General features: G+C 64.6%; 1 protein-coding gene across 1 annotated transcript; it reads left to right on the forward strand.

The window, feature by feature from the left end:
* The first annotated feature begins 546 nt into the window (after nt 1–546).
* On the forward strand, nt 547–11,545 carry HCN2 (hyperpolarization activated cyclic nucleotide gated potassium and sodium channel 2). The gene is made up of 8 exons (XM_082297719.1): nt 547–1,010; nt 6,284–6,707; nt 7,427–7,588; nt 8,197–8,415; nt 8,583–8,729; nt 9,008–9,248; nt 9,398–9,562; nt 9,698–11,545. Exons 1-8 carry the CDS (start codon nt 562–564, stop codon nt 10,648–10,650), a joined length of 2,760 nt encoding a protein of 919 aa, XP_082153845.1. The 5' UTR covers nt 547–561; the 3' UTR covers nt 10,651–11,545.
* Nucleotides 11,546–11,674: the final 129 nt, after the last annotated feature.

Here is an 11,674-nt window from a genome sequence, read left to right on the forward strand (position 1 = left end):
CCGATGCCCTGTTCCCAGAGCATCGGCCCCGCTGGCGGGTGTCCGGTATCCAACTTCGGGTGCTGGCCCTGTCCTGGGGCGCCGGTCCGGTATCTCCATCCCCGGGTATACCTCGGGGGGTTCCTCCTGCCGCCAGCTCGGTTCAGAGGGGGCTGGAGGGGTGGGTCCCTGGGGAGGTGGGAGGGCAAAGCTCCCGCATCTGGCGAGGCGATGGGGTCCATCCCCGGCCCGGGGGTAGGCAGTGCTCCCTCCGCGGCGAGGCGGATGGGCTGGCGGCGGCAGAGCCCCGAGGGGAGAGCGGCCGGCCCCGCACCACACCACAGCGGGGACTACGCAGCCGGAGTCCGGGGCCGTCGGGGCGGAAGGTGGATAGCCCATCCCGGTGGCCAGTCCCGGTAGCCGGTCCCACCGGCGAGGGCTGCGCCGGCGGGGGGAGCTGCGGAGCCGCCCGGCCCCCGGCCCAGCCCCGCCGCCCGCCCCCAGCCCGCCCCGGCCCGCCCCCGCCGCGGCGGCGGGCGCCACTCGGCCGCCGGTGGCCTCGGCGGCGGCAGCGGCGGCAGGATGCGGGCGGGCCGCGGCGCGGCGGGCGGGGAGGCAGCGGCCGAGGAGGAGGTGGCCGATGCGGCCAAGCGCGGCGGGGCGACGGCGACGGGGCGGGCGCGGGGCCGCGGCGGGAAGGGGTCCCCGAACGGCGAGTGCCGTCGCGGGGAACCGCCGCGCAGCCCCGGCCCGGAGCCGCCCCGCGAGCCCAAGGTCTCCTTCTCCTGCGGCGGTGGCGGCGCATCCCCCGGCGGGGCCAAGGCGGCCGAGGAGGGGGCGAGCGAAGATGCGGCCGAGGAGGTCCGCGGGAGCCAGGCCAGCTTCATGCAGCGGCAGTTCGGGGCGATGCTCCAGCCCGGCGTCAACAAGTTCTCGCTGCGGATGTTCGGCTCGCAGAAGGCGGTGGAGCGGGAGCAGGAGCGCGTCAAGTCGGCGGGGGCCTGGATCATCCACCCCTACAGCGACTTCAGGTGCGGGGGTACCCGCGGGGTTCGGCCGCATCCCGCATCCCGCGGGGCCGGGCATCGGGCTGGGCCGGGGAGCGGGGCCGCCGGTGCGGCCGGGCCGAGGGCACCTTGAGCCACCGCCGGGCGCGGGAGGGGACGAGCCAGGCATCCCCTTCCCCAGCGCAGCAGCCGCCGCTCCGGGGATGCCGGAAGCCCTCGCGGTGCCTGGGCAAGGGCATCCCCTCGTCCCCTTGTCCTTCCCGGGCCCTCGGCAGGTTCGGCCCGGCTTGGCGCTCCCAAGCCCCACGGGGCCTTGGCTCTGTCTCCGGAGCTCCCTGGGGTTCGGTGTCCTCCTCCCTGGGCAGAGCTGGGGCTGGGCAGGGGGACGTGCTTTGCCGCTGCCTGGCAGAGCGTTGTGAGGGCTCCCCCCCCCCAAAGGAGGCCTAATTCTGTCCCCGGGGTTCAGCCGATTTGAGGGGGATTCTTCTCACTCCTGAGAGGACCGGAGTTCCCAAGATCCAGCCTGTGTGTCTGCCAGGCAAGGAATGACAAACCCGGGAGAAACGCTCTGCAGCTCCATCTCCTTCCCACCCCCTGAGCCCTGGCGAGCTCCAGAGTGGCAAATGCTTCCCGAGTCGTGTGAAAGCTACCGGGAGGGATGGCTGCGCTCTCTGGGGCAGGCAGCGCGGCATCTTGCAGGGATGGGGAAGCTGAGACCCTGCTGGCATTGCTGGTGAGCCAGGACTGGCAGGACCCTGGTCCAGGGACCTCAAAGGGGCTGGAGCAGCCTTTGACCAGGGGCTGGGGGGCCGAGGGGCTCAGCCCCAAGTCGTTGTGCTGCTGTACTGGTGAGAGTTTTGGGGCGGCTCAAGCAAGGGTTTGCTGGGTGCCTGAGTGGGGGATGCCCCTGAGATGGATCTCAGGTTCTGTTCACTGCTGACACTGACAGGTCCCCATGGCCTGGGGCTCCCTGAGGCAGGTGGAGGTGGCCATGGGCTCAGGGCAGGGACCAGCACCTTCCCCTCCTGCTTTCACCCTCATGTGCTGCTGCTGGGCTGCTCTGGCATCTTTCAGAGGAGCAGTTGGAGGCCCTCGGCCTCCCCTCAGGGCTGACTTCCCGCACAGGGTTCTGAGCCCTTCCACCCTGGGAACCTGCTGTAGGAACCCAGTGGAGTCCCCTCCTCATCTCGCTGGTTGGGCACTGGGTTCTGCTGCAGAGCTGGGCTGAGAAGTGACCACACCACCCGGCCACCACCGGTCCCATGGCGGAGGGGGCTCCACTGTCCCGGCCATGACAGAGCAGAGGTGGTGATGCCAGGTGGACCCTGGGGGCTGCTGAGCTGGGGGACTTGGCCCCTCCTCACTACTTGTGCTCCTCCTCAGAGCCGTGGCACCACTGGCAGAGCCCACAGTGCTGCCAAGAGTGGGGTTCTCCCTCCGGTGAGCCTGCAGTGGGCTTGAGGCCTTGGAGGATTCCCCAAAGTGCAGCAGCATCACTCCCTGGACTGTGCTTGCAGCGGGCAGGCGGGCGCTGGGGTGACCTTGGGGAGTCACCCTGGCTGTCCTGCCCTGCACAGGCTTCATCCTCCTGGAACTGCTATCGAGACTTGAAACCCATTGGGGCAGAGTGGCTGCCTGTGTTTTGATGCTGGAAGTGGCGTAGGAGAGTTCCCTGCCCAGTGGGGAGGAGCTGCAGGCAGAGCCATGGCATCCTCCAGCTCCACAACTGTGCACAGGAACAGGATCGGCCCACGCGAGGCCGGGCGTGAGGAACCCGCTCTGCCTGTGCGTGCTGGGGACATGAGTGCATCCGTCCCATATTGTTCTGCCTTAAAATAATCGAGAAAGCATTTATCCAGTAATGATAATGGAGCGTGACCTGGTCGTGTTTGCCCTGCAAAACCCATTTCCCATCTTAAAAGGGAATCATTACCCATCTGCATCTGTGACATCATTTCATAATCGGCATCATTTAGCAATCCTGGCTCCTCACGGCCATGGTGCTGCCATCGTTCACATGCAATTTAGGGCAGATTTGCTCCAGGAACCAAAGTTGCTATTTACATAAATATTGAATGACGAGGAAGCAATCAGGGCAGCTGGTGAGATCCTGAGCTGTGAATCTGATCAAAGAGACCTTGTAAGTGTGTGCTGGAGCAGGGCCACCTCCTTTTGGGTGCTGGGCAATGGTTGTCACCGGCTTTGCCCCTTCTGGTCTCTGGAGGAACAGCCAAGCCAGCGCCAACTCCTTCATTGCTTCTTTTGGGGTTTCTGCACCAGCCCTGGGGCATCACTTTGGGGGCTGCAGGAGCTGCAGCTGGTGGTTTGGAGGTGGTGGCAGTGCCCATCACCCTGTGACCACCAAGGGGCTGCCCAAGGGTTACTCCAGCCTTCCACAAAGCTGGGCTGGGACCGGGGTCGGAGCTGAGCGGGAGGTTCTGGCTGCTGCTGATTTTCTGTTGCGAGAGCCATTCCTGCACATGAATCAGGGGCAAAGATGCATCCAGAGCACATGTCCCTAGTGTTTCTTGGCCAGAGCCTTCCTCATCCAGGGTTAAATGCTTTTGGGGGCTTTCCCTCTGCCTGGATGTTGCCACCACAATGGCTCCTGAGCAGAGGCACTGGGCTCGCCAGCTGCTGTTGCTCCCAACGTGTGAGGCAGCATTGCTGCTGGTCCCGGCATTCCCATTCCCTGTGGTGAGGGTGTTGGGGAGCTGGGCCCCTCCCTCTGCAGCGTCAGGTGCTGAAAGCCGCCGCTCATGGGGAGGAAAGGCTGTGACTGACTTGGGGGACTGTGCAAGTTCGGGTCCTTGAGCAGTTTGCAAAGCCTTTATTCCCCCTTCCCCAGGGATCCCTGGGGTAAAAGGCTTTTCCAGGGGAGAGGGCACCAGTCATTCATCACAACTGGCTGTGCTGGGATCTGGGGTGCATTGGCCGCCACTGCTCAGCAGCTTGGCCAAACTTCTGCCATTGGCTCCACAACCCACTTCTCACAGTAACCTCACTTTTAGGATATGAGTATTTAGTGCGAGTTTGCAAAGTGCCGATCCTGCCCCAATCCCACACCGATCTTTCACTGATCCTGTGCTGTTCCTGCCCACCAGGCAGCCTGGTTTGCATCTGGGCCCCATCAGGGCCGAAGGGCTCAGACCTCAGGGGCAGAGGGGGGGTCTCAAGGAGCTCTGTCCAGCCGGGTGCCTGTCCAATGGGATCAGCACAGCCGGGAGTGGCTGGATCATCCCTGGCAACCCCTGGAACCCTGAGTGCTGCCAGTGGAGTCAAGCAGGGACCACCCTGGCATATTGGGGGGCCATGTCCCCCACTAGGGCTTGGACCCTACTCTTATCTTGCCCAGGCCCTCAGACCAGCACCGTTGTGCCAGGCATTGGGCGGGTGATGGAGCGGGAAGGTGGCAGCTGCCGCTCGCAGGGGTTTGGGCATCTCCTGTCATCATTGCTGTCGTACAATTGGGTCAGAAGCGAGGGAGGGGTGTCGAGGATCCTGATTAATTTGTTTTCAGATATTTTTAGTAGCCTGGATTGGGTCTTTTTTCTATGCACATGAACCTTCCAAGGGAGAAAGCATTGGCATTGCACGCTGCTCCCTGGGGCCATTGCACAGGGTCAGTTGTGTGCAGTGGGGGATCAGGAGCAGTTTATCTTTCTCCACAGGCCAAATTCTGCCCTGGCTCAGCCAGACTGCAGAGGGATTGAAGCCAGAGGGGAGTTTTGCCCAGCTGGCATGGTTATTTAATCTTTGCTCTTCGCAGCTTTGCACGGCTAATGCCCCTGTGGGACCCACGCAGCGCAGCGGGGTCAGTCTGAGCAGGAGCTGCCAGGGGGTTTAGGGACAGATCCAGCCCCACAGTGGCTCTGCTGATTTCGGCATCCCTGGGAGGTTGTGCCGTGTGTGGGAGCCCGGGGGTCCAGCTGGGCCTGTTTGGTGCCAGCAGCTGGGGCTTGGTGTAGGGGTGCAGGGGGACCATGGTTCCTCTGCCGAGGGTACCCTGGGGACCGCCCTGGCGTGAAGTCATCGTTTTGCAGCAGTGACATCACTCACGGTTGCCATGGCAATGTCTCACATGAGGAAGGTGTCATTGGAGAAAGGTCAGGAGCTGGGATGTTCAGCTCCTTCTGGTCCTGCGCTATTCTGCGCAGTGGGGGGGGGGACCTGGCCCATCACCCCTTCCTGTGTGCGTGGGGGTCTCCTCCTCGTCCCCCCACCCCAGGGCACAGCGTGCCCGGGGCACAGCGTGGCCATGGCACCCCCCGCCCATCACCCTGCAGCTCCCAGGGTGGGCTGAGCGGAAATGCGTGGGCGAGGGTCCTGCGTGTCTGTGCACGTGGCACTGAGGAGGATTCCCCCCCACTCCCGCCCCCGGCCAGGGGAGGCAGGGCCGAGGTGGCCTCCGCGCCATCCTGCCGTGACAGAGCTGCTGCGACCTTGCAGATGCTCAGAAAGGTCATCGCTGGCCCGCGAGAGGGGGACGAGGAGAAAGGGGAGAAGGATGGCGTGAGGCAGGAGGGGCGGAGGGGCGGAGGAGCAGCGCAGCCCAGGCAGGGCCAGGGGCGGAGGCGGTCGCCCACCCCCCCCACCGCCCGCGCGTCTGGCCGGGGTTGCGGGCGCTGCCGCCGCCAGCTGCAGCCGTACGTGCTCCGCTGCACCGGAGCCGCGGCGGCTCCTTCCACCGCGCCCGCGCTGCGGGGCCGACGGGCAGACCCCGCCCTGGCACCCCCCAAACCGCGACCCCAGCCTGGCCCAGGGAAGCGCCGGGGCGAGGTGGCCCTGGCTGTCCCCGGGGACTGTCCCCTGCCCTTGTGTCCCCACTCTGGGAGCGCAGAAGGAGGGGGGCTCCTCTCAAGGCTCTCGGCTACTGACTCCACCCACGACCTTGAGCGCTGCCGGTCGTTTGGGGGTCCCCAGGCCACGGGATGTCCCTGGGCAGCTCGGCTGGAGTGTGTCCCCCTCCGGTGCTTGGTGCCATCATTCTCCCCTCCCCCAGGACCTGCTGCCATGGGCCAAATCAGACGAGCAGAAGCCCTCAGCCTCATTCCCTGCCCCAGTCAGGGGCTCTGCTGGCTGCAGGATCATCCTGGGGGCAGTTTGGAGAGCAGGGAGCAGGATGTATTCTCTGGAGAAAGGAAGGGGTTCCTGTGGCTGAGGTGGCATTACACTGACACCTCACTAACACCAGCAGTGCAGGTCCCTTAGGGCAGGGCGTGGTGGCCGGGTCCCCTTGGCTTGTGGGGGGACTCTGGGGCGCTGGTGACACCCCCCTCCATCTTCTCACTCCCCAGATTTTACTGGGACTTCACGATGCTGCTCTTCATGGTGGGCAACCTGATCATCATTCCTGTCGGCATCACCTTCTTCAAGGAGGAGACCACGGCCCCCTGGATTGTGTTCAATGTGGTCTCTGACACCTTCTTCCTGATGGACCTGGTGCTGAACTTCCGGACAGGGATTGTCATTGAGGACAACACAGAAATCATCCTGGACCCTGAGAAGATCAAGAAGAAGTACCTCAAGACCTGGTTTGTGGTAGACTTTGTCTCCTCCATCCCTGTGGACTACGTTTTCCTCATTGTGGAGAAGGGCATAGACTCGGAGGTCTATAAAACAGCCCGCGCCCTCCGCATCGTCCGATTCACCAAAATCCTCAGCCTCCTGCGGCTCCTCCGCCTCTCCCGGCTCATCCGCTACATCCACCAGTGGGAGGAGGTGAGGACCTGCTCTGGGACCCTCTGGCAGCAGCTGGATGGCTGGAGAGAAGGGGAGCTGGAGGGGCCCTGTGAGCACAGTGGTTCCCTGAAAAAACGGCAGGGTGGAGAAGATCTGTGGGGATGTGTGTGGGTCCAGTGGGTGGCTGTGACCCTCCCTGGAGGGTTTGGAGAATCCCTGAACTGTGAAACAGCACCCACCATGGGTGCCAGCATGGCTGGAACATGCTGGCAACAATCCAGTGCAGCAGGACCCTGTCCCCCTGCTCAGCTCAGCACTTCCTGCCTTGCTCCCCTCTGGCTCCCTGCCCTACCAGGAGCTTGGGGGGCACCAGGGAGGACAGCAGGACCCCTACCCCCCAGTGCAGGAGACAGAGTCCACCCTGCTTGGAGGGGACACGCTCAGCTTTGCTGTGTGGCTCTGATCAGTACCCTGCACCCAGTGCCCTGGGAGCTGCCCTGCTCCCTCTTCCGTGCCCACAGTATTTGTCTCTCCCTAATCCTCATCAAGGCTCACAGCCATTAGTGCTTCCCGGGCGGCAGCGCGGCGGCACCCACCGGCTATAAATAGGCAGGTGGAGCACAGCCACCTTGGGGCCGGAGCCAGGCCAGCCACGGGAGCCTCTTCCATCTAAGGCCATTCAGGTCGGTGCCCTGAGCAGGGCTGGGCAGTGGGGGACAGTCCCCACGCTCACCTCCTGCCATCCCACCCACCCGCAGATCTTCCACATGACCTACGACCTGGCCAGCGCGGTGATGAGGATCATCAACCTCATCGGGATGATGCTGCTTCTCTGCCACTGGGATGGCTGCCTCCAGTTCCTGGTGCCCATGCTGCAGGATTTCCCCCAGAACTGCTGGGTCTCCATCAACGGGATGGTGGTGAGTTCCCTCTGCCCCACACCGTGCTCCTGCCTGCTGCCCGGGGCATCCGTCCTCCATTCTCCAGCCCCAGGAGATGCCATCCTCCGTGGGCCAGGGCTGTGATGCCCCACGGTGCACAGAGCACCAGGCACCGGATGCTGCCGCAGCCCTGGTGAGGTCTCACAGGACCTGGAGCAGTGGATTGATCTGGGTGGGAGGAATATGCTGACATGGGGCTCTTGGCCCCATCCCCTGCCGTCTTCTCCTGCTCATTAGCCACAAAGCTGCTATTAATAAATAATGGCCCCTGTTTCTAATTGCTCCCTCTCAGCCCTGCAGCCTCCTGCAAATGGCCCTTTTCCCCTGTCTGTCTCATCCTCTTCCATCAAATTTCCATCTGTGCTCTGTTCCTCCTGGCTTCCTCCTCTTCCTCCCCTGCCTGTCCCACCCTTCTCCTTCCCTGCCTACTTTGCCAGGGGAGTTTGAAAAGTTTGCTTTTCAACAAATTCCTATTGCTGGGAGAGAACTGGGACTGTGGCCAGGTGTGAGCCAGGGCGCTGGGCCCTCGAGTGATGCTCACACAAACTCACACACGTGTGCATGAGCTGTTGCCCCTGTCACTGCAGAATGACTCCTGGAGTGAGCTGTACTCCTTCGCCCTCTTCAAGTCCATGAGCCACATGCTCTGCATCGGCTACGGGAAGCAGGCGCCCGAGAGCATGACAGACATCTGGCTGACCATGCTGAGCATGATCGTGGGGGCCACCTGCTACGCCATGTTCATCGGCCACGCCACCGCCCTCATCCAGTCACTGGACTCCTCCCGGCGCCAGTACCAGGAGAAGGTAGGACTGGGCTGGATAGGGCCCACAGCTTTGTCCCCTCCTGGAGCTGCAGCCAGGTGGGGTGGGGGTTCCTGGTCAGGAGCAGGGGTGGGGCGATGGAGTGGGACCAGCCCCATGGAGTGGGGATGTGGGTGGAGGGTCCCAGCTGACACCACGTCTCCCCACAGTACAAGCAGGTGGAGCAGTACATGTCCTTCCACAAGCTGCCCGCTGACTTCCGCCAGAAGATCCATGACTACTATGAGCATCGCTACCAGGGCAAGATGTTTGATGAGGACAGCATCCTGGGGGAGCTCAACGAGCCCCTGCGTGAGGTGAGGGCTGGAGAGCTGGGAGGAGGATGCTGCTGTGAGGATGGGAATTGCCCCCCTTGACAAGGGAAGGGATCCCCTGCTCCCTGCTGTGGGTACCACCAGCTCTTGCCATGCACATGCTTGGGGTCAAACACATCTTGCTGCAGCTTTGCAGCTCTGCATGGGAGCGTGTCCAGGCACAATCTGTGTGCCAGAGTGTCCCTAAGACTGTCCGGGCTGGGGAGCATGTCCCTGGGGAAGCATGTCCCAGCTTCCTGGGCTCACCCACTTCCCCACAGGAAATCGTGAACTTCAACTGCCGCAAGCTGGTGGCCTCGATGCCGCTGTTTGCCAACGCTGACCCCAACTTCGTCACGGCGATGCTCACCAAGCTGAAGTTTGAGGTGTTCCAGCCGGGTGACTACATAATCCGGGAGGGCACCATCGGCAAGAAGATGTACTTCATCCAGCATGGGGTGGTCAGCATCCTCACCAAGGGCAACAAGGAGATGAAACTCTCTGATGGTTCCTACTTTGGGGGTGAGCACTGGCAGGACTGAACCTGGGTCCCCTCCCGGGGTCTGTGAGAGGCACTGGGAGACCTGTGGTTCTCACACCCTGCTCTCGGCCTGCCCTGTTCTGTCCATGACGGTGGTGTTCTCACCTTGGCCCTGGCGTTTTTCCCCCAGAGATCTGCTTGCTGACCCGTGGCCGGCGCACGGCCAGTGTCCGTGCGGATACCTACTGCCGCCTCTACTCACTCTCAGTGGACAACTTCAACGAGGTGCTGGAGGAGTACCCCATGATGAGACGGGCCTTTGAGACTGTGGCCATCGACCGTCTCGACCGCATCGGTAGGACACAGAGTGGGGCCTGGAGGGGGAGAGAGGGTGTCTTGGCGAAGGAGGCAGCTGTGGTTGGCATGGGAGCCCAGCATAGCCCCAGTACAGGATCTCACAGTGCTTCCTCTCCCGGCCTTCTCTCTACAGGGAAGAAGAACTCCATCCTGCTCCACAAAGTGCAGCACGACCTCAACTCAGGTGTCTTCAACAATCAGGAGAATGAGATCATCCAGGAGATCGTCAAGTACGACCGGGAGATGGTGCAGCAGGCGGAGCTACAGCAGCACACGGCCATGTACAGCCCCGTCCAGCCCCAGGTCACCTCTGCCATTGCCACCCTCCAGCAAGCCGTCGCCATGAGCTTCTGCCCGCAGATGGCCAGCCCGCTGGTGGGCTCCATGGCGCTGGGCTCGCCCCGCATGATGCGCCGCTTGCAGTACGCCCAGGCCGTGCCCAGCCCCTTCGCCGTGTCCCCCGTCCTGCTGCAGCAGAGCCCCCCGCCGCAGCCGCAGCCCCCTGTGCCCCACGCCAACCCCTCGCCCTCGCAGGACCCGGCGCAGCCCACGGCCCTGCCCGCCTCCACCAGCGCCTTCGCCGCGGCCGCGGCCAGCCCGCCATCCCAAAGCCCGCTGGCCAGCCGGACGTTCGCCTACGGAGGTGCCCCAGGGCCGCTGGGCTCCCAGCTGTCCCTCAGCCAGCAGCCAGCGCCCAGCTCGCCCCAGCGCCTGGCCGCCCACAAGAGCACACAGGCGCTGCACACCAGCAGCCTCAGCCAGGATTCGCGGCCCCTCTCGGCCTCGCAGCCCTCGCTGCCCCACGGGCTGGCGGCCGGCAGCACCCAGAGCCCCCCGGCCTCTGCCCGCGAGTCCAGCACCTCCATCGGTGGGGGCCCGGCCGCCGCCTCGCCGGGCCCTGGCCCTCCGGCCGGGCTGCGCGGCCAGGCACCCTCACGGGGGGCCACGGCCCACCCGGCGCCCACGGGCTCGGGGCTGACACCGCCGCCCACCCTGCCGCAGGACTCGGCGGCGGCCCGCAAGGATTCGGCGTCCAGCACGCCCGACACGGACCCGGCCAAGTCCAGGCTGTCTTCCAACTTGTGACCTCCGCGCCAGGCACGGGGACACGCGCGCCGGAGGGGCGGCGGCGGGGAGGCCCAGCTCACCTCGCGTCCGCCCTGCGCCGCCGGGTGAGGGCCACGGCCGCACCGCCGGCTGCCGCTCCCCGCCACGGCGCCAGCCCCGCTTCCCGGTCCCTCCTGCCACCCGCTGCAGAGCGGGGCAGCTGCGAGGGTGGGCCTGGGGCTGCTGTGCCCCTCTTCCCCCCCGCCACCGCGGGGTCACTGGGCTGAGCCCCCGGGTGTGTCGTCTCCGACCAAAGTCTGACCCTGTCGCCCACTCCCCGCGGCGAAGCCCCGCTGCCCCCCTGGCCTCCCCGGCTGCCCATAGAAGCCACAGCTGCATCCTCGCCATGACCAACTCTGTGTATGATAATCTATGACCTGAACACATCCCTGTGTGTGACCCGCAGGACACCTCCCCGGGGCTGTCGGCGCAGCCCCGGCGCCGCGCGTGTCCCTGCGCCCCTCCCACAGACCCAAGGCGAGGGGTGACGGTCCAGGACTGGAGGTAAGTTGGGAGGGGTCTGAGGGATGGTCGCCCTGAGGCTTGTAAGCACCCACGAACACACTGTTCCCCCACTCCGGGGCTGGGGGTGAGCACGGCCCCGTGTCCCCGTAGGCAGCGCTAGGACGGAGGCAGGCGCTGGAGCCCGAGCCCTGGGGCTGGGGAAGGCACCCACCGAGTGTACCAGGTGCCTGTGTGTGTGTTGCGTGTGCATGCGTGTGTGGGTGCGTGTGCAGGTGTGTGTGTGTGTGCACGTGTGCCTCGCTGCCTCGCACTCTGGAGCCTTCCACATTGAATGTACCACGAGCGCGGGGCCCGTGCCAGCCCCGGCACCCTGCGGCCGAGCAGCCGGAGGGACAGGGCCCCACTCCAAGCGTCCACCTTCCCATTCAGCCCATCCTGTGCAATAAACGTCAGCAGCTGACAGAGCTACGCACGACTCCGGCTCTGCTTCTTCACCACCGTCCCTCCCCACCCTGCCTCCCGCTCCTTGTGCCCAGCC

This window comes from Coloeus monedula (assembly GCF_965178545.1).
Source record: "Coloeus monedula genome assembly, chromosome: 27".
Classification (NCBI taxonomy): Eukaryota; Metazoa; Chordata; class Aves; order Passeriformes; family Corvidae; genus Coloeus; species Coloeus monedula.